At 41.0% G+C, this 23,336-nt stretch overlaps 1 protein-coding gene and 1 long non-coding RNA gene across 6 annotated transcripts in view; one reads left to right on the plus strand and one right to left on the minus strand.

Annotated features, from left to right (window-relative positions):
* Window positions 1-13,767, plus strand: part of ALKBH3 (alkB homolog 3, alpha-ketoglutarate dependent dioxygenase) — a 27,975-nt gene extending 14,208 nt beyond the window's left edge. For all 5 annotated transcript variants that reach the window (XM_020798271.3, XM_020798278.3, XM_072985965.2 and 2 more), the window contains 3 exons: window positions 52-261; window positions 10,733-10,831; window positions 11,891-13,767. In XM_020798271.3, the coding sequence (XP_020653930.3) occupies window positions 52-261; window positions 10,733-10,831; window positions 11,891-11,983 (402 nt within the window). In that variant the 3' untranslated portion in view covers window positions 11,984-13,767. The remainder of the gene's footprint in view (window positions 1-51; window positions 262-10,732; window positions 10,832-11,890) is intronic.
* LOC144587886 (uncharacterized) lies at window positions 13,627-16,310 on the minus strand. The gene is made up of 2 exons (XR_013543081.1): window positions 15,017-16,310; window positions 13,627-14,964 (listed from the first exon to the last, which is right to left on the minus strand). It is a non-coding gene; the product is annotated as an uncharacterized LOC144587886 (long non-coding RNA).
* Window positions 16,311-23,336: the final 7,026 nt, after the last annotated feature.

A 23,336-nucleotide genomic window follows, 5' to 3' on the forward strand; every position in this document is an offset into this window, starting at 1 on the left:
GTATTGGCAGTGATAAAATAATAACTTTTCAAGTAATTCTGTTGATTTCAGTGGCATCCACTACTGACTATGCTGAAAGATCGTGTTGAAGATTTCACTAAAAACACCTTCAATTCTCTGCTCTGCAACCTGTATCGGAATGAAAAAGACAGTGTTGACTGGCACAGTGATGATGAGCCAGCATTGGGACAAAATCCTGTTATTGCTTCACTCAGCTTTGGTGCTACCCGGATGTTTGAGATGAGGAAGAAACCTTTGCCTGTGAGTGTGTTGACTCTCTACGTTGTATAGAATGTTGTAGTAACTAGAGATGGGGGTATTCATATTTGTACAGTATATGAATATGAATATCCCTGTGCAGCTGGAATTATGAGGGTCTGTCCCCTGGGGCCAGACTGTCCACTCACGCGTCCAGTGGCAGTGGCCTCACTGATCCAGTCACTCCCGGATACCTGGTCTTTTCCTGCTCGGCAGCTGTGCAGTAAGTCTCCTCCTCCCTCCCCTTGCCTGGAGTGGCTAGCCGAGCAGGAAGAGAGAGGGGCTCTGGGAGTGATTGGAAGGGTGAGTGAGGCCACCACCACCACCGGATGTGTGAGTGGATGGTCCAGCTCCAGGGGACAGACCCTTGTTAACTCAAGCTGCGTGGGGGTATTTGTATACGAATACAAATACTCCCATCTCTAGTAATAACCCTTTCATAACAGTTATTTTTAATTTATAAAAATGGTACAGCCAGTAGTAAAGAGCGGTGAAAACAACTAAAACAATAGTAAATGAAATTAGAAAACGTATTTGACTACCGCCATAAAATATTAAAAATGATGTTTATGGGGCGGTTCATAATTACTTAATAAAACAGGAGTCTTACTTATGAAGTGCTGTCAAGTCCCATCTGATTTACTGCAGCCCTAATAGATCTGCCTAACAGGATTTTCAAGAGGTGTGATATATTTAAGCAGTGTTTTTGCCATTATCATCCCCTGGTGCGTGTCTGTGGCTGGGCATGGTTTGAATCCAGGTTTCCGGAATCCTAGTCTGACATTCCATACACTATGCCATACTGACAATATTTAACTATCAGTTGTTCATTATTTGACTCAAGCAATGCAAAAAGACAGTCAAGATGCTTTGTTCCAAAACTAAATTTATTTATTTATTTATTTATAGCCCACCCATCTAGATTGAAGTCTACTCTGGACGGCTAACAATAATAGATAAAAGTAAAAACAATATATAAAATAAAAGCAACAGCAATAATATAATTCAAGATCAGAAAAATAATCAAGTGATGATAGGAGGAAAAGCCTGCCTAAAGAGCCAGGTCTTAAGTTTGCTCTTAAAAACACCCAACACGGGAGCCAGACAGATCTCTGGGGGTAGACTGTTCCAGAGGCGAGGGGCCACTGTCAAGAAGGCCCTGTTTCTTGTTCTTTCTCTCCTGTTCTCCTTCAGCCTTAGGCCCCTCAGCCGCCCTTCCTGGCTAGAATGATTGATTCGGGTAGATCTAGGTGGGAGGAGGCGTTCTGCTAGATATTGAGGTCCTAAACCGTTAGGGCTTTATATGTCATCATTAACAGTTTGAAATCAATGCGGAAGCTAGCAGGCAGCCAATGCAAGGCAGCCAGAGTGGGGGAAATATGCTGATATTTTCTCACCTCAGTAAGAAGTCTGGCTGCTGCATTCTGTACCATTTGAAGCTCCTGCATCAATCTCAAAGGTAGCTCCACGTAGAGTGTGTTACATCTCGAGATTACAAGTGCATGGGCCAGAGTGGTGAGCACCCCAACATCAAGATAGGGACGCAGCTGGGCAATCCGCAAGAGATGAAAATAGGTAGAGCAGACTACTGACACCATGGGTTTCCATGGTGAGTGCCAGATCCAGATCCAGAATCCCAAGCTATGAACCTTATTCTTTGCGGTGAGAGTCACTTCCCCAAAAGAGAGGGAGTTTCCCAAACCACCAATGGAGGCGCCACCCACCCTCAGAACCTCCGTCTTGTCTGGATTCAGCCTCAGTTCATTCTCCTGCATCCATTGCAGTACAGACTCCAGGCAGCGCTGAAGGGACGGAATGGCATCCCCTGTGGTTGGAAAAAAGGAGATGTAGAGTTGGGTGTCATTAGAGTACTGATGACACAAAGCCCCACACCCCCTGATGACCCCACCCAGCAGCCTCATAATAGATATTAAACAGCATGGGGAGATAACCGAGCCCTACAGAACCCCACAGTTGAGACTCCACGGGGCCGAAATACTCTCCCCAGTCTGTACTCTCTGAGGACAGTCCTCCAAGAAGGATCGGAGCCAGGCAAGTGCCAGACCACCAATTCCCAACATGGAGAGCCTCCCCAGGAGGATACCGTGGTCGACAATATCGAAGGTGGCTGAGATATCGAGGAGTACCAACAGAGACGTTTTGCCCTTGTTGACCTCCCTCAGTAGGTCATCAAACAGGGCGACCAATGCAGTTTCCGTACCTTGGTGTGGCCTGAAGCCCGACTAAAATGTATCCAGGGCATTGGTTTAATCCAAAAAGGCCTGAAGCTGGTCAGCCACCAACCTCTGTCCCACTTTGCTGAGGAAAGAAACATTGGCGACAGGCCTGTAATTGCCATTGTTCTCCGCTGCCAAACTTGGTTTCTTTCTAATGGGCCTAATGAGTATCTCCTGGAGAGACCCATCAATTATTGCAGTGGCCCATTCAGTTGTTATAGGCCTGGCTGCTTTGATGAGCCAGGCTGGGCAAGGGTCAAGGGAGGAGGTGGTGGCATTACAGTGGTCAAGCGCTTTGTCCACCATATCTGGTGTCAGAGGCTGAAAGAGATCGAGTCTCATCAGGCAAGGCGGAGTGCTGGACATCTCTGCTCGATCTATGTTCAAAAAAGGAGAGAGCTCCCAGCAGATGGCCTCCACTTTAGATTTTAAAATTCTGCAAATTGGTCAGGTCAAATACTAGTAGGAAGCCTATCACTTAGACCAATTCCAGATAGATCGCAGGCTATACAGAAAAGTTCTGCCTGCTGATTTGAAGCTTCGCTTATCCGGGCAGCGAAGTGAGCTTGACTGGCAGCCCAGCCCTCACCTTAGTAAGATAATGATTAGTCATGATCCTGACAGCTTTCCAATTATATTCTGTCGGGTTCCATCTCCAATTGCACTCAGGCCTTCTATTCTGCAGCTGCTGGTTAAACCAGGGTGCTGGATGAGCTCTGCAACAGTGACGGCGTTTAGGAGTGATCGTGTCAACAGTCCTGGTGGCGGTGGCAAGCCAGCTATCAGCCAGAGCCTCGACAGGCCTGTCAGATCAGCCGGAATCCTTCTCATGGAGTCCTGGAATCCTATAGGATCCAGTAGCCTTTGAGCGTGGACCATTAAAATAGGTCTTTACTCCCTGCAGGGAAAGAGAGCCACTGAGAGGTTGCATTTTCTTAGGCAGTGATCCAACCATGACAAGGGAACTGACACAAGGTCAAGTCACCATCAGACCACACTCACTCCGCTCGGTGGAGAACACCAGGTCTAGCGTGTGACCGCCCACGTGGGTGGGGCTGTTAACATGTCCAAGGAAGCCATAATTTCCAAGAACTCAAGAGCAGGACCAGAAACCTCCGCCTCTGCATGGATGTTGAAATCACCCAAGACCAGAAGCCTCGGGGATTCCAACAGTGCTGCAGAGACTAGGTCTGCCAGTAAGGAAATGGCTGGGTCACAGGGAGCGTGGTAACCCAGCAAGATACCAAGACCATCCCTGGCCCCAATCAACATGTGGAGGGCCTCCAGACCTGGCTTCACCACCGTAGAGCACCTAACAACCTCTAGAGTGCTGTCCTCTGAAGATGCCGGCCACAGAGACTGGCAAAACGTTAGGAAGAACAACCTTCAGAACACGGCCAAAGAGCCTGAAAAACCCACAACAACCATTAGACCCTGGCCGTGAAAGCCTTTGCAAATACAAACCTCTAGAGTGTTTCTATAAACAATGGTACTTCTCTCTCTCTCTCTCTCTCTCTCTCTTTCTTTCTTTCTTTCTTTCTTTCTTTCTTTCTTTCTTTCTTTCTCTGGTCTGCCCTAGTGTTGGACTGTATAACCGGGAGGACAGGCAAGGGTCAAGGGAACGCCCCCTTTCCTGCCCATCCAAGTTTCAGTGATGTATGCCGGATCTGCATCCTCCTCCAGAATAAGATCTTGAATAATCTGGGACTTATTGGATACAGATCTGGCATTCAATAACACCAGATTTAGATTGGAGGGATGGCTTATCTGGCAACCTCGAGTCTGATAGGTAGTCACAGTGCCAGAACAGTGAACAGCTTCAAACATCTGTTCACCATTCTGAAATGAGTAGGAACTGTGCCATCACCATACCTCCCTCTACCCCTAATAACTCAGATTACGCCTAAAGGTATTGGAATGATTTTGGTTGCTTATAGATGTAATCAATGAATGGAGACCATGTTTTTTTGGCAGTTTATTAATATGCATCATGTTTTGAAAAACCCCTCCCTCGACACCCCCAAGCCTATACACAGTAAAGAATGCAGGAAATTTGGAAATTTCTTTTGTTTTTAAAGAAGTCTGAAGGTTTCGTGAAGTTTTCAGGGCTAGTGTGGCTTCTGATGGGTTCTGGGATGGTTGTAGTGGTCAGAGCTTTCTTCTGAAGCATGCTTCCGTGTTCTGAGCAAATGTTTGTTGATGCTGAAACTGGAAGACTGAAATGCGATATTTGCATAAACCTTCGTAATGGATTCTTTTATTCCTGTAATGTCCTTACATAATGGCCTTTGACAAGCAGTTGTGTTTGTTTTCTTTATTATGCTAGACCCAAGGCTACTGACCAGCAGAGTCTGCTATATGCAGAATATGTGTGATGCCTTGTGGGTCTGTCTCAGCTGACAACATCATTTCCCTGGAAAAGTACTAGAATGGTATAAATCCTAGAAGCCAGTCACAACAATTACCTTGCACTGGTTACTGACTGTTGCATAAGAGATGCTGCATATAAGAGAAATGCTGATTGAGGAATGGAGTCAGTAATGTTTGTTTCTGTAGTGCGAGTACATATTCCTGCCAGAAAGAAATTCATTTGTTTGTTCAAAGCTCAGTGCATAGTCTCTGGAATGATTGGCCATTTGTGGCCTCAAACATGTTCTATTCTTTGAACAGAATTATCTGCATACTTAAATATGTTTCTGAACTCATTCACTGATGCTGCTTATGCTGTGTTTAGTTCTGTGGATGTTACTAATGTGTCAAAATAGGACTTTGCTGTTACTTATCTTGGTCAAGGTTAAGATTCTGGACAGAGAATCAAAGGAAATGAACTGGCTGCCTGAGCAAATTTCCCTGCCCGAGAGATGGTCATTGTCATGATACCTGCTGTGATGATACGTATTGGCCCAAATTCTCTCACTTAGTTATGCTGTCATAGCACAAACAATGTAACATGTGGAGGCACATTGCCCTAAGTTACGAAATCACCATGGACATTGTCAGTTGCATATTGAACTGCATGATTCAGCATGATTTTTTAACTTGGGGCAAATTTCCTCCAGAAGTTATGTATTTGCATAACTATGCAAAAGGATTTTGGTCATTATGGCCAAAAATTGACAGTCAAAAATTGATAGTCAATCTTGGGCTGTTTGAAGTGAAGACTGTGGATGAAACTGATAATGTAAGTTTTTTTAAAAATCTATTTGGCATAATACTATGAAGAACAATTTAAAGGTATTGTTCTTTCTCCCTGCCACCCTGCCAAAAAATCCTGGGTATTCATAGCGATTCACCATGCAGTTTTGAATATTTAGAAAGATCAAGGATTAATGTTCTTAGCATTTTATCTCAGAACCCTTTTTAGTTTCATGTTTCATGTCAAGGGAGATTTAACAAGCACTTTGTCATAGGCCTCACTATGTTCTCTTGTTCAAAGCTGCCTAGAAGCATGCCTGTCAGTAAATTTCCTCTGCCTGTTGAACTCATCCCAGATTGTGTGGCACCCTATGGGCAGGTGAAAGTGCTCATTTCTCTGCTTCTGTCATCCACCATTCATGGCAGTCAGAATGAATTTCATCCTTAGATCCAGCAAAGACTTCTGTAGAACCTTAAACCAAGAGATTTATAGTTATTTTACATAGCAGTATGGATCTTAGCCTTGCAAAGCAAGCAGTTGTGAGCTATAAACACACGACTGTGGGAAAGATCTGTGGCTTAGATCTCTTGCTTATTTCTTGAATGCTGCCACTTTCCGCTCTTAAAGATGTTGTTTGAAAAATGCAAGTCAAAACATGAGAGAATTCTGTATTTCTTCTCATCTAGTTCTGCAGTCACAGGTAAGCAGTTGCTGGCACAACTTCAGTTGAACTGGTTTAAACCAACAGGTAATCTCATTACAGATTTCTCCCTTTTGCCTCAAACTGTAACCTAAGCTTAATTTAAAGTTCGATAATTACAGGCTTTGGTAGAATAACCCACTAATAATAATTATTATTACATGGTGTCAAATTAATTCTAATTGAGGATGACACTTGCTAGAGTTTTCTACATATAGAATACTCAGGTGGTTTACCATCCCTTTTTCTGGGGCACTCTGGGACTGGGCAGCTTGCCAGGTGACCATGCGCAACCCCAATGGAGCTCTGGGCAAACACATGCACAGCTTAGAGAGAACATTGCTCAAGACTACAGAGAAGTATCAAGATTCTCTGGAGAGCCAGGGTTGCACCACTGAGAGTGTCCTTTCCCAAGTACCACCTGCCTCATCTCATCTGACAGATGCACACACAGAGCAAGGCCTCTAGAGTGGTTCTTAAGACCTGAGGCCACTTGTCCTGTCACCTCCTGGCAAATAGAAGGGGAATATATGGAGGCAGTGACAGATTTTACTTTCTTGGGCTCCATGATCACTGCAGATGGAGACAGCAGCCACGAAATTAAAAGACACCTGCTTCTTGGGAGGAAAGCGATGACAAACCTTGACAGCATCTTAAAAAGCAGAGACATCACTTTGCCAACGAAAGTCCGCATAGTCAAAGCTATGGTTTTTCCATTAGTTATGTATGGAAGTGAGAGCTGGACCATAAAGAAAGCTGACCGCCGAAGAATTGATGCTTTTGAATTGTGGTGTTGGAGGAGGCTCTTGAGAGTCCCCTGGACTGCAAGGAGAACTAACCTATCAATTCTAAAGGAAATCAACCCTGAGTGCTCACTGGAAGGACAGATTCTGAAGCTGAGGCTCCAGTACTTTGGCCATCTCATGAGAAGAGAAGACTCCTTGGAAAAGACCTTGATGTTAGGAAAGTGTGAAGGCAGGAGGAGAAGGGGACGACAGAGGATGAGATGGTTGGACAATGTCATCGAAGCTACCAACATGAATTTGACACAACTCCGGGGGGCAGTGGAAGATAGGAGGGCCTGGCGTGCTCTGGTCCATGGGGTCATGAAGAGTCGGACACGACTAAACGAAACGAAATAGATATGGAGGAAAGTGAACCTTCAGCTATGCTTGTCCCAAGCTATTAAGAAGGGTGAACGGTTAAAACAGCCATTTTAATTGAAGCTGGAAGTGGATGGAGACCCAGTGCAGCTGATAAAATGTGGGGTGGGAGGGAGTCTTTGTAGCTGAATGAGAGACTAAACCCTGGATAGACATTCTGCTAGGAGGTGTGCGAGAGAAGACATTCCTAACCTCCTAACACTAAAAAAAAAAAACAAAAAAAACCCAACAAGCAATTGGTTTAGTTAAAACATTATAGCTTTGCTCCAGGATTGGGGGAATGGCAATGTTAGGGGGGGGACTTTTCTGTTTGCCTTTCAAAGGCAAGAGTCCCATACAGTATTTCCCTTAATAGTCCCCAAAATTCAAAAATCAGTTCAGGGAGTAGTGCACAGTATAATTTGAGCAAAACCTGAAAATAACACAAGGGAGCATATAATCCTCTGTGACCTATGTCTGATGCCATTTCCATGAATATCATCCAGAGAAGTCTTATTGGTTCATTCTTCACTGAAGAATGTTGCTCCTGTATTAGCTCTCACCTTTGCTTACAAGCTGACTCGTACTTTTACTTGTGCACTTTTACATGGTTAACAAAGGATTTGTTGCTTTAGGGTTCCTAGCTTTGTTATTAGGTGCAATGCTAAGCCTTAATATGAGACAGGCAGGGAGTCTCCTTTTTCTGTTCAACACACTTTTTCGAAGAACCAGATTCATTTGTGGTCACTTCTAGATGGCATAAATATAGGAAGTGTACTGTACTTGGAATTTAAAAGTAGTGACATCGTGGCTAATTTTGCAACCTATAGAGTGGCCTTTAGATTTGGAAAGAACCTGGCATATTGTTTTAAGTGGCAGATCCTGAGATCTGCCAAAAATAAAAATCCCACTGCCCTCCCTCCCCCCTCCCGTTTCTTTGCTGCAGAGCCCTGTGTTTGCTTGGGGAATTAGTTCAGTGCTGTTAACTTGCCAGCTTTAAATCTACACTGCAGTGTATGCTATGAAACTGAGCTATAATCGCTAGTTGGCAAGCAGCAGTTAGTTTGTAACCAAGGAAACAGTGGGGAGGGGGCAGGAGGAGGAATTGGGATGTATGTGTTAGATCAGCAAACTCCAACCTTTTTTGAGACCACGGACCGGCTGAGCCTCTCAGGAAGGCGGGGCACCTCCACACACTTTTGCATGTGCATGCTCTCGGGCACATGCGCAAAGTGGTGGGGGAGCGCGGGTGTGAGCGCGCTCTCACCCCTTCATGCATGCACAGAAGCACCTGCATGACCTTGCGCGAATGCCCATCCCTTTGCGCGGGTGTGTGCACGAAGGGATGGGGGAGTGCTCATGCTGGTGCTGGCACGTGTGTGTGTGCGTAAAGCAGCTGTGGGGAGGGGAATACTAGTGGGGGGTGGAAGGTCTGTCTCCACAGCCCGGTCTGGCTCAGGCCACGGACCGGCACCAAGTTGCAGACCGGGGGTTGACAACCTCTGTGTTAGATAATAATGGGGTGTTCATAATGTACTGGAAATACTGGTGGTAAATACCATTGGAAACTCAGCCTCTGGATAACTTTGTTTTTCCAGTAAAATACCAAGCAAGGTGTTGTCTTCCTTGGCACTGTGGAATGTGAAGTATCTTATTTATTACAGAGTAAAAGAAAGGCGATTCTGGAAAACAGAGCAGATATTTTGCTTCGTTAATATGGAGACACTGAAAATCTCAGCCTGTAAAAGCAAGTCCCAATGTAGTGCAAAGGTTTACTACAAAGAAACATCCTATGTGGAAAGGGAAAGATGGTAAATTCCTTGTAAATGCAGTGTGGTGAATTTGTAGCCTGCCAAAGGTTGGAGTAGAACTTTCATCAACCTTTACCATTGGGGCTGAAGGGAACTGAAATCCAATAACTTGAGAGAACATTATTAGGTTGTCATTTGGGTTTTTGTAGATCACTACTCGGAGCAGAAAATCTACATGTAGGTGTAAAAGAAGCAGTAAACAGTGTGGTACTGTAATTGTAGCAGAGACTAGAGCTTATGCTGGTGATGCTTTGGAAATGAAAGGTTATCCAACTTGAAATGAGTTATGTAGACCTGTTAACAAAGATGGCTCAAGCACTGGATGTCAGTTATGATACCATGTTTGAAGCTATTATTATCTTTAGCGGGGGCAGTCTTGGGAGTATAGATTTGAAAATTGGGTTTTCTGGTTGTTGAGGCAGAATTTGTATTGACTACTGCGATGATACTATAGAAATGCCATGTTGACTTTTCTGATTGACCTTGAAACTTGAAGACTTCAAAGAAGAATCTTTAAGCTCCATGGTTCAGGGGTATGGAGATGTCTTAACTGTAGAATATTCCATTTCAGGTGTGATAATTAACTGTGCAAGTATTTATTTTATTAAGCAGAGAGAATATAACAGAGTTCTACTATAGCCAGGCAAGTCCAGCTCTGTTAAGCTGCCTGATGAAAGTTATGTATTTGTGTGTCCTTCATCCTGAGCTCCTTGGCAGAAGAACATGATACAAATATAGGTGTCACAGTAGTGATGATGAAATAGTTATTAATAAAGACCAGACTTGAATGCATTGATTATGATGAAAACATGGGGCACCTGGTCAACATGCTAACAAAATTTCATTTCTCTGTTAGGAATGCATTCCTGCTCAATGAATGCTGTACTTCGTGCTTCCTAGTCTGTGCCTAAGTGCTTTCTGAGGTCATTGCTGTTCTGGTTTCGTCCCATTCCTTGACTGATGCCTGACAAAATATCCAGCCATAGCCATCTGGGCAATTGTTTGTCCAGACACATCATCCAGCCAAATTCATGCTGGGCAGCTTCTTCCAGGGCTGCATCATCAGTGATTCATCTATGGTTGCCTCTTGCATTAATCAGTACTGGCCTGGATGAGGGACTCTTCTAATCTTAACCCTAAAAAAATATTCTGAGTTGGGAAAGAAGAGGACAAGCAATAGAACAGTCATCACTTATTTAGTTCTGCACTGAGTTTATTCTCTCTTCCCACCCCCACCCCCCCCATACTCTAAAGGCTAATATCCTATTCTCAAGCTCTGTCCTCCCTCTGGAGAAGGGATGAGATTTTCTGTCCTCCCTCTGGAGAAGGGGTGAGATTTATAGCATAGTAAGTGAAAGTGGTGATTGTGCTACAGAACGATTAGACTAGAAAACCCTTCTATGAGCAGCTGTTCATACACTGATCATATTAAACATTTGTCTTTTCAGGAAGATAACAATGACTATACTTATGTGCAGAGAGTACATATACCACTAGATCATGGAACTTTGCTCATGATGGAAGGAGCTACTCAAGAAGACTGGCAGGTGAGCCTGTTCTAAACACAGGTAGCATAAATGGTTTATTACAGAGTAAAGGAAAGGCGATAACATAGTGGTATGTTATCTCCTTCACTAGATAACCATTGGGGAACTTGTGATTATAAGTTAATTAGCAGTTGGAACACTTATAGGCAGAGAGACATGGAGAGTTTACCAATAAGAAAGAACCACTTCTCACACTTGGCTCACAAGACTGTTTCTTAAACAGAGTGGGGATGAAGGGTAGAATTGACCACCATTCCAGACCTAAATGTAATAACCTAGGAAGCCAGTGTATACTAAGACCATTGATCCAGCTGGCCCAGTGTTTCTGGATTCACAAGGCTCCAGACACTGTTCTGAAGGTATAAATTCTAATTTCTACAAATTTTAAGCTTTAAAAATCAGTTGCAATGGATTAAGGTCCCCAACTATCATCAGAATCCTATTGCTGATTCAAATTTTAAGGGCATCATTTATATCTGGATAAGTGCACAACCAATTGAGTGCAAACTCAGAAATGCAGCTGGTATCATGTGTAAAGAGCAGCAATTTATTGCAATTCGTCAAACAATTTCCATTAGACAAGTATAAATTGGTAATAAGATTCTGGCCTATACTAATGAAGTAGTATTCAGTGATCTGGGATAAACACAGAATACTCGTTATCAAAACGAGAAAGCTGATTTCCAGAAAATAGAACAAAAGGAAGCTAAGGGGTATTTGTATATTTAAGTGTATGAATACATATAATTGTCAGCATCATCTTAAAACTGCCAAGTTGAAAAGGACCCTGTGGATTGTTGAGCCCAGCCCCTGTCAAAGAGGCACAGTGGGGAATGAAACTCCTAACTTCTGGCTCCACAGCTAGATGCCTATACAACTGAACTACCTAACATATTTATATTAAAAGCTGTGTAGAACCTCAGCCTTTTGATCTGAAGTATAAATTGTGAAGAATGTGAAAATTTCTTTGCAGAAGCAGAGAAAAATGTTGATACTTCTATATTCCTATAAATTTAGCATATACCACACGTGGACTCTGTTTTGGTTTTTATATTTCAGCACCGTGTACCCAAGGACTATCACTCTCGGGAACCACGTATAAATTTGACGTTTAGGACTATGTATCCAGACCCTGAGGCAATGCATACATGACTGAGAGAATCTGTGATGCCCACTCCTGCTACTGAGCCCAAAGGTTAATTCTGGTCTGAGCAAAACAGCCCAGTTGGGTTTGGTGATTGGCTATTCATGTATGAGAGAGAAAAGGAAAATGTTGCTAAAATGAAAGCTACTAATTGTTTCAACTGCCTAATGATGAGTGGTGCATTTTATGGGACTGCTTGCTAATGCACGATGCTTGATAGAAATTGATTTTGTTTTGTTGAACAGTATGTTCGTTTGTTAGAGCATTCATTTTTGATAAGGCTCTTTTGAATCAGATCTGAGGCTTGGTTAATTTATTAATACCATCTTTAACTAGTTGTTTCTGGTAATGCTGAGATTTTCCTGGCAGAGAATACCAACTGCCTTCTTATATTTTTGTTTTTGTGCCATGTTCTGTCCTTTCATTTGTTTCATATATGTGAATAAGAATCTTCTTCGTTAACTGGACAAGATAGTATGAATATAACTTGCAGTACTGCAATCATGCCCAATAAGTCCAGGTCAGCTTAGAATTCTGAAAAACTTGATGTGAGAAGGAGAAAGGCAGATTTGAAGTAGGGAGTCACAGGTATCATAAAATGATGTATAAGAAGATACACAGAACAGTAACAGGTTTCAGAAACTCTTATCTCCATCTTTATTGTTATATTTACTTACTGTCTCCATGTTATTGGTATGTTCTTAATGCTCTCAGAATTATTGTTTAGGAAAATAAAATGAGCTAATTATGTCCCTGTGGTTAGATAAATAGCACCTTCTCCTTCCCAGTAAGAGTTTTTTCTGGAGGTGAGAATGAGCATGACATTGTGGCTTTTAAAATGTCAAGCCATAGGCCCATCTTACCCCATGCACTCACTGGTGGTAGTTTCCCACATTCTTGGGAAAGGGCTTCTCCCAGCTCTGATCTGAAGAAATATTTTGGCTAAAAATGCCAGAAATTGAGTTGGAGTTTTTCTGCCTGGGATCTACTATGTCACCCATCTGCTAAAGCTGGATAATATCAGATGGAGGCCTTTTCTGACATTATTGGCTCCCTGCCCCATTTAGTTATAGCGGCTTCACCCTCCCCAGTTGAGGAGGATTTAAAGTTTTTCAGAAAGTGGCAAATAAAGTCCTTGGTCTAGCTGCTTTCATTTCCAATTACTGATCAGATATACAGTGGTACCTCGCTAGACGACGACCCCGCTGTATGACAAATCTGCAGGACGGTGACTTTTTGCGATCGCTATAGCGATTCGCAAAACAGTCGTTCCTATGGGCATGGCAACCGTTTGTTCACAAGACGCCGATTTTTCTGGCTCCGCAAAACAGCTGATCGGCGCTCAGAAAATGGCTTCCCCATGGGCAATCTTTGCTGGATGATGAGGTAATTTCCCCATTGGAATGCATTAAACGAGTTTCAGTGCATTCCAATGGGAAATGGCTTTTCGCATGACGACGATTTTGCTTAAAAGCGATTTTCCCGTCATGCAGTGCACCACTGTATCAGCAGGGATTCTCCTGCTCATTTAAGTCTCAGTGGTGGGGCCCAGGAGACTGGCATGGCAAACAGAGAGTCTTACATGTAATAGTCTAGAAATTATGATCAAGACATTTTTGCAGAATTCTGCCACAGCTCCTGAGGAATTTGGTTTTCTTTGGTGATTGTGAGTTGATCTTGTCACAGGACTACATTGACTAATTTTTTTTGTCATAGTAAGGGAAGGGATGTATAACAGAATGTTAAAAGGAACAACATATTAAATCATGCATTAAAAATAGAGTGCATATTATTTGTTGATGGTTAGATATGTGTGTCATTCAGTGAAAGCAGATGAGAACCTCAGCATTACTTATCTAAGTAATTCTTCAGAAAATATACTGACAACTCTTCAGCCCATCTCTGTACCATGCCTAGAAATGTCTCCTCCTTGGGTACAGACTAAGGTAATCCTCTACTATATACAAATTGTTACTTTTAGTGATTTTTGTGACTGCAAACAATCAGTTCCTATGCCACTATGGGTACAACACAACTGTGTAGGACTTATTTTTGTATAAAAGTGATAAAGAGAATAGCTTGATGTTTAGCCAAAGAGAGGATACATATTTAAGAATGAATTATATCGCACTAAGGATTAACATCAGAAAGAAGGAAAGAACTGATTAAAAATGGGAAACGTTCTGTAGGTAGCCAAAGCCGAAAAGGCTTTGGCCCCCTACATTTTGGATGACACCTCCTAGAATCTCATAGCATTGACCATGCTATGTGGGGCCAAGGGCAATTGCAGGCCAAAGTATCTGGAGAGCCAAAGGTTCCCTTTGTGCCTTCTTTAGATGAGCTGTCTTCTACCTTTTTTTGGCCACAGCCATAACCACAATATGAAAGAAATAAAGTCCAAATTAGGATTTTATATAAGGTGGTGTGTGAAGAACTCTTTCCAGTTTGTTGCCCCGTCAAATTTTGCCAGGGGTCCCCATTGAGAATGGGTACTTTAGATCCTTAGTTGTCAACTGGTGTGTCATGAACTGTAACTGATACTTGATCCAACCTAAAGTAAGTAAGTAGGTAACATTGATGAAGTTCTTTCGTGTCTGTTTGAAAACAAAGGAGATCAAGAAAAGAGACATATGAAAAAATGCATGGAACCTAACCATGTAGGCTGCAGTTCAAGACACTTCCTGGGCCAGAAGAGTTTGAGAATCCCCAATCTATAATCTTCACTCTCGTGAACCCAAGCAACTTCGAGAAAATCTAATGATGTTGTTTTCCTGGAAGTCTCTGATAAAACTGCTGGAATATATATATATATATATAGTGTGTGTGTGTGTGTGTGTGTGGGTGGGTGGGTGGGTGGGTGGTTGTGTGTGTGTTTTTTGCAGTGGGTGGAGCTGAGAGCTTAACCCTTTCCCTTGCTCATTAGATTCTTTAAGTGCCAACTATCAACCTCCTGCCTCTCCCATCACTAAACTGAGTTTGCAGTTGCAACCTTATCACTGTTGCTGGTGATTACAAGTTAAAGAAACATTTGCAGTTGCAACCTTATCACTGTTGCTGGTGATTACAAGTTAAAGAAACATTGTGAGGCAAAATAACCAGTCATTGTTTTAGTGCCCCTTTCCCATCCCAGAATCAAAATATTATAGAGCAAAACATGAGGAAAAACAAACCTAATTCCCTACCTCCTCTACAATTTTTATCTTCCTGGTCCTTTTGCTATTTAAGCATTTCTGTTCTGAGCTATCTTCACTTAGTCATTCATGCATTTTTATCACACTGCCAGGTTAGCACCATTCCATCTCCTTCTGTTATCCTCTTTAAGAGGACAGTCTGAGTGATCAATTTGGCCGAGTTACCAAATTCCTAATGTGAGGGCCCAATGACATACATGCCTAGTGGCAGAAAAGAAGTTAAGGCACTGGAGAACTAACTTTAATGCGTACAAGTGGCCCAGGGCAGTGTATTTTCCCAAAGGGTTGACATGTGACATTATAATGAAGAATGGCAAGACAGTTAGAAATACATCAAGTACCGGCATCACTTACTTAACACAGTTATCACCCAGTTTGCCTTTTCTGGTCAAATACTTAGAAATAGAAACAGTTTTGTTGGTATGTTTTTGGTTCTACTTTTAAATCTCATGTTTCTATAGCAACACATTTTATTTACTTGAATTGTGTCCCATTAGAATACTCTCAAGAACAAATCTGTTCTGTGACTCGTGAGCATATCCCAGGTTTCTTTTTCCAAGCTAGAGCTGCTTTGTAAACACTTGGCTGCTTGGGTTTGGCCTCCTCCCCCTGAGAAGTACAAGACAGGCAAGTATTCCAGGAGGAGGGAGGAGGGTCTACACAGTATGGAGTGACTGCGATTGGATCTTCTGCTACATTTGCACTTCAGAGGCGCTTCCATGTTGGCTATCAGTGTGATAGGTCTTCCGCTCAGTAGTGCTCCTAATTGTACCCTATTACTTTTCTCTTTAAAATGTATTGATTGTCATAAGAGGAAGCACTTCGATGTGCTGTTCTTGACAACTCTGTTGTACTAACAGCAGCACCTAGTTTCCAGTCTTGATATGAGGTGGTTCAGCCTTCACAGACATGCATTTTGTAAGAGTATTATCCTGCCTTCCCAATCTGAGCTCTCAAGATGTTTTTGTGTCTCTATGGGCTTTAAACATCGACTATGTTAGCTGGTTCTTATAGGAGTTGTAGCCTGCAAAATTAAATTGTAAAATGCCTAGAAAGTGTTTTAAGTGCTATGGGGTAGTATATAAATTGCACACTTTGCTCTTTTGCTTTTAATCCCATGAAAGACCTGAGGGCAAGTCTATGTACAGATTATCCCCATTCTGCTTCCCAGGGCTTTGTAAAATACAAGTCTTTTCATGCATCAGAATCCTCCTGCCCTTCATAATGTTCATTCTTGCATCTACTAGATTATAGAATTGGGAAGCTTTCTCCATTACTGTATTGCCCACAAAAAATGTACAACAAGCAAAAATCAATAGGAAAAAGAATGGAAACTGTCAATGAAGAAAAAGACGCAGTTTTATAGACTTATGTTAGACTTTTATCTCTCTCAATATCCAGAGATCATTGAGAGTAGTCAGTGTGCAATCAAATTGAACATGGCAGTCTTAGTCTCTTCAGCTTAACGAGAAAGCATGTTTTAATGTAAAGTGCAGTATGCAATTAGGTAATAAAGCATGGTAAGGTAATTTTCAGTTTTCATTGTCTTGGTTTGCACCTGCAAGAATTAAAGCTGTAATATATAATAGAGTTTGGAATATGTACTTTTTTGTCTCTATGTATGTGTACTAATGGGTCTGTGTCTGCACAGAAGCATTCCTTTGGAACTTTCTAGATATATAGAGTGGCTTTTGGTGGTAGCCCTGGCCCTCTGTGAGTTCATGTGCATGCTGCTGTTCCACTCTGGTCATCATGGTCGCTGGTTCACTGCAGGATCCTAGACTTGACAGCCCAAAAAACTTACTTTCAGGCTCTTATGTCGAAACATTTAGCAGAGGCACAAGAATCCTTTGTGTGAGATAGTTGTTTTCTGAGCGGGGAAGTGGCAAGCATAATACAACATAATCAGAGTCACCAATACCCACCTACTTCTGCAAGAGGAGGAGGTATGTATGTGAATAGAGAGCCATTGGATAAATAAATTGACTTGAGAAAGGAATGTGTTTTGCCTACGTTAACGTGATGGATCTGCCTGTGCTTAAAAGCTGGACCTGGTTAAATTTCCCAAATAGGCTGATAATGCAACAAGGTAAAGTACAAAAAATAGTGTTTGAAAATAAAGCATATCTCAGATTAATTTAAAATCAGTGATGACCCCCTTTTTTGTCAACATTGGTATTTTATGGTGTTTTGTACTGCGAATGGAAGGAAATAAACATACTATTTTCTTTCAGCATGTTTTCTGATGGACTGTAGTCTTTGCCTATCTTTATTTTGACATGTATATCTTGGCTTTCTATTATACATTCAAATTTGGGGTGATCTGCAATTGAAAAAAAACAAACCACAAGGATATTTGAAAAGTCATCAATACAACAGTGGTAAAACAATCATAAAATGAGGTGATGGAAACCATATCAACAGCAGCTGACTAAAGGTACATTGAAAGCTCAATTAAAATGGCTTTCAGAGTGGTTTTTTTATCCCATTTAAAAGCAGGCAAAGAATGACAAAAGATTAACTTCTCTTAGGAAGCTGTTCTATAGATTTGCTACTACAACTCTGAAAAAGACCTCATTTATTTGGCTTTGACATTGTAAAACAGGAAGAACAGCCATTTATCTTGCTTTTTTTTACCATTACCTCTGGTTGTGCCATGTAACCAACCTGTTTCCTAGTGAGACTTAATCGACATTACTGCTATGCAACTCATAAAACGCAAAACTGAAGATGACCAGTTCTGATTATTTTTGCTTTTTCTGTCCGTTTCAGCCATATCTAGTTTTTAAAAGCTACATCGCGACTATGATATAGATATATGATATAGATTTTGGCTATTCCCAATTAAGGCACTGTGGCCTATATATCTTAAATTTGTTCTAACTGAACAGCATATGTGGTACTCTCATTTCCCTTGTCCTGTCTCAATCACTGAGAAGATATTTGAGGTAGAACGAGTATTAGTTGTTTGCCATATGAAGAGACTTTTGGGAAAAATATGGCAACCTGCGACTGTTGCTCACAAACAATGCCCTTCAGGCTGAAAGAGTGGGTCTCAGTTACAAGTTGTGCAACAACTGAAAGTAATAAGGCATTGGGAAATAAAGAATTTAGGCAGTTATAGAGATGCAGCATCAATATAACTCATTCAAATCTATGCTGCGGATGCTGAAGAAGAAAATGGAAGCTTTTATGCAAGCATTCAGGGGAAAATTGATCACACACCAAAACACAAGGTGCTGATAATCATAGGTGACTGAAATCTAAAAGAAATAAGGCAAAACTAATTTTTGTTGAATTTGCCCTAGAAGTCAGAAATGAAGCAGGAGAACAACTCAAGAGTTCAGTGAAGACAACAATCTGTATATCGCATGGGTATCAACAGCTGACCAATATAGAAATCAAATAAACTATATAATCAGAAGCAGGAGATGGAGAGGCTGCAATTTTTCTGCCAAAACAAGACCAGGAACAGATTGTGGAACTGTTAATTTCCAACAGAGTAATGCTGAAAAATAACTGTGCGAAAATATAGTTAAATTGCATTTCTAAAGAATTTAAAGGCTGCATTAAGAACAGATTTGCATTACTAAACTTAATGTACCATGATCAAAAGAACTGTGGCTTGAAAACAGATACAGTATGTTATTAGGGAAGAATGAGAAAAGACTATTCCTGTAATAAAAAGAAAAGAAAAATCTAGATGGATGATGGAAGAAAAAATTGTTAAGGATGATGAGAAGCAAAAGTAAAAGGTGACAGAAGTAGGGTGAGAATTTTGAATGAAACTTTTCAGTGCCTCATGTAGAGACAAAGAACCATTACAAGATTCAGTGCAAAGAAATACAAGAGAACAACCAAAGGGGGGAAAACAAGAACTCTCTTCCAGAAGATCTAAAAATTCAAAAGGAAACTTAAACCTAGATCACGAATGCTGAAAGGCAAACAGGGAGGCACACTATTTGACCAGGGTAAATTAAAGAGAAGGTGAAAACAGCAAGTTGGGGACTTCTACTGAAAAGTTTAAAAGTTTGACAGTTTCCTTTGAAGAGAAAACCTATGACAAAGAACCGACAGCTTTAGAAAGTGAAGTGGAAGCTGTTTTGAAAGCACTCAGAAAAAAATAATTCAGCAAGGTATGAATTAGAATACAGATAGAACTATTTCAAGCTGAAGAGACTGAATCTGTCAAAGTCCTAATAGGAATATGCCAAAAATATGGAAAACAAAACAATGGCCCACAGACTGGAAACATTAAATATAGATTCCAGTCCCCAAGAAAGGAGATGCCAAAGAATGCAGTAACTGTAGGAGATGCCAAGGAGTGCAGTAATTTCCTATGCTAGCAAAATGATGCTCAGGGTGTTGCAACAGATTTTTACCCTACGTAGAGTGAGACATGCTTGATGTTCAAGATGGATTTCAAATTCCCCCTCCCCAAAGCATGCTACTTGTACAGTTTAATTATGCAGGGCACATTCCCCCCCCCCAAGAGCTGGGTACTCAGTTTACCGACCTTGGAAGGCTGGGTCAGCCTCAAGCCAGCTGCCTGGGATTGAATCCTGATTGTGAGCAGAATTTTGGCTGCAGTTTAACCACTGCACCAGAGGGCTCCCAAAAAGGAAAAAAAGGCATGTAAGATCACATCACATCACAAATATATGCTGGCTACTGGCGCACAACAAAGTTTCAGAAGAAAATAAGTCTTATGTTTTATAGACTATAGCACAGCCCTTGACTTTGTGGATCATGAGAAGCTCTGGTTCTGCAAGAAACTGGTTTCAGCATTTGATTGTTTCAATTCATAACCTGTATTATGAACAAGAAGTTATTGTAGGAATGGTTTCTTACAGGCAAAGGTGTCAGACAAAGGAGTATTGTATCTCCCTGTCTGCTTGAGCTGTATGCAGAACATATTCAGAAAGGTGGACTAGGCACAGATGGAAGAGAGAAAATATTGATGGAAGAAACAATAATTTAAAATATGCAGTTGACACTATCTTGTTGGCAGAAAACAGCAATGACCTGAAAGGACTTGTAATTAAAGAAGAAAGTCCCAGAGGACTGAACTTTAAGACAAAAATCATGGCTACAGAAAAACTAAAGAATTTTAAAGTGAAAAATGAAGAAACTGAAATTTTTGAAGATTTTGTATACTTGGTTCAGTCATCAGTCCAAATGGAGACTGCAGCCAAGAAATCATAAGAGAGACTTAGAAGGACAACTATGAATGAACCAGAAAAAGATCCTCAAGTGCAAGGATGTGTTGCTGGGGACCAAGGCCAAGATCATCCACATGATTATGTTCCTGAATATTATGTATGATGTTAGAGGAAAGGTGGAGTACTAGAAAGATGAACCTGCAGATTCTAAAGCAAATCAAAACTTTCTCTGAAAGCAAAAATAATGAAACAGGCTGTTCTGCTATGGGCAAGAGGCCATGAGAAGGCAAGTTTCGCTGCAAAAGACAATAATGCTTGGAAACGTTGAAGACAGTAGGAAAAGAGGAAGATCAAATGTGAGATGGATCGACTACAAAAGAACCACAGTGTTAGAAGAGATGAGCAGAGTTGTTGAAGAATGTTTTGGAGGACACTCATTCCTAGAATCACTGTAAATTGGAGACAACTAGACAGCATGTAACAGCAGAACTAAACAATGTATCCATCCTTACATCTGTAAAGCTGGGATTACATTTTAGCTATTGCAGTAGATTGTAAATGTCAATTAAAGACCAACTAGTGATCATACCCAGTGACTGATACTCTACTTTCATAGTTTTGAAATTGGTTCCAGACAAAGAACAGTGAACTAAGAGAGAGGAGTGCCAAATGAATGGTTGCATGATATGTGATGCCACTCAGCTCTCCAAGTTAAGCAGATTTGATTTTGGACATTCAGCTGTCTATGTGGGAGAATTCTTTAAAACTACATATAAGCTTTCTTGGGATCTTCAGAGGGAAAACCAAGATGTGGGTGTAATGAGTGCTAGAAAAATGCTTACAAAATTTCTGAGTGCTGCTTTTGTCATGGCCACAGAAAGAAAGGAAACAAGTTGATTCACATTTGTAAGCCACTTCATACAGCTGCATGATTCAATACAAAACCTCAAGTTGCATCAATTTGGTGGTGAAATATTTGTGTTATGTTCCTTGAATTAATGTGTGCAGTGTGTCGTTGATGGTTTAGTGGAAGAGCTGCTATTCACTGTGACACCTGTCAGCCAACTTAACTAAAATACATAACTCATTCACTCACTGTAGCAGGATCTGTACTAAAACATTTCATTTTCACCGTTTGAAAGGAAACATCTCAGTTTTGTCTCTACATTGATCTGTGCTAAATTAAGAACTTTGAGCCCTGTGATATTGCCTCTTGCACACCCATGTATTGGCTATGCTTTTACGTAGCTGATTAAAAAAAATTTTTAAGAAAAACATTGCTCATTGTAGAGTAACACAAATTCCATTTAATTTTCAGCTACTCCATTTGTCTTTTTGGTGCAAAGATTGGTAAATTACTGTAATTAAAGGGTTGGGCAGGAATTACTACTGTGAACTAAAGCATTTTTAAAATATCTCATAACCCACAGTCATCTTTCATATCACTCCAACTAGTTCTCACATTCAACCAAAATATAAATTTTGGTTCCTCACTATAATCTGCATCTAATGGCAACAGCTATTCCAGAAAGGATTATTTCCAAACTTGTCGTGAAGATGGAAGAATGAAGATGCAAGAATTGGGGCTTTTGCATCCAAAGCATCTGAGTATGCTACAAGTTACAGCCCTTTCTCAAACTGGAGTGGACATCTAGGATCAAGAGAAAACTATCCTAAAGATGACCTTTTAATCCAAAGTTTCTCTTTAGCCCTCCAAAAATTTTGGCCATCCTAAAAGCCTTAGTTGGCACAGTCAGTAATAAGGAAGTATGACATCTTGGAACCCTGCAGTGTCTTTGCAAATGAGTTAATTGTGGAGATTGATAGGACATGTAGTGCTACCACTCAAAAGGCATTGTGCAGCTATTGTGTTGTTTCCTCTTGAACAGATTGTCTGTGGGGAAAAGGTGAGAAAAAAGAAGTATGTTTTCATTTCGTAACTGCAAAATGGTATCAGTTGCACTTTAAAAGTTTACATGGCACTCAATATCTGGACCCTGTGTAAAATTCTGTGAATGAGGTGGGATGATTCCAGTAACATGAAATATATAAAGAGAAACCCCATTCTGCTTTAGTACAAGGCTCTGAATGTTAAATTTCTGTCTTTATTTCCAATAGCTTAGATTAGAGGTAGACAAGCTTCTTTCCTCCACATGTTCCAATGGCAAGGAGTTACAAGAGCATCAATCCAATCCATCTTGTCTATCCCTGAGTGACATCTACCTTCTATACTAAATATTAGTAAAAAGAGCAATGGACAATTTGGGGCTCCACTACTATCACCCCTGTCATAAGGCATTTACAGTATTCCACACATACGAAATAATTTGTGCTGCTATAGAAACTATTTGTTATTGAATCAACTGGAGGACTTTAAAAAAAAAGACATACATTATTATAGAGTGAAGTCATTTACAGCCTAGGAACACAACATTATTTCTGTCTGGTGGAGCAGTTTTGTTATCAGCATCTTATTGTATGGGAAGCCTTCTCAGCTAAATGTGTTTTAATGTCAGCCTGTCTCTCAGAGTTTGTTTCTTGGCACTGATTACTTCTAGTGGAAAAATGGAGGTGCACTGAGGAAAACAACTGGAACTGAAGGAAAGACCAAAAAAAGTGTACAAATCTTCTTACCTTGGGGGCAGATTAACCTTGTAAATGTTTTACTGCAGGAGGATAGCAACTAAAATACATAGAGCACTTTATGCACTTGGCTTCATTTGAACCAAAGTACCCAAAAGGATTTAATTGGTATACTCAGTTTTAAAAACTCAGCCACTGCTAATGGTATGAGAAAAAATATACTTGCAAGTGAAAAATGCAAATATCTCACAGTGGCTATTTATACTGTTGGAAGCCAAAGTCTTCTCCAGATAGAATGTTTGTTCTCTGTTTTGGGCATCGATGCCAGTATTTTTCCCACTGAGCTGACTATGCAGCTCTTAAACTGATACCTATGGACTGCAACAGTGACAAGACCAACAAAACAAAACACAACCTGTTTTTCT

This window comes from Pogona vitticeps, chromosome 1 (genome assembly GCF_051106095.1).
Source record: "Pogona vitticeps strain Pit_001003342236 chromosome 1, PviZW2.1, whole genome shotgun sequence".
In the NCBI taxonomy this organism is placed as follows: Eukaryota; Metazoa; Chordata; class Lepidosauria; order Squamata; family Agamidae; genus Pogona; species Pogona vitticeps.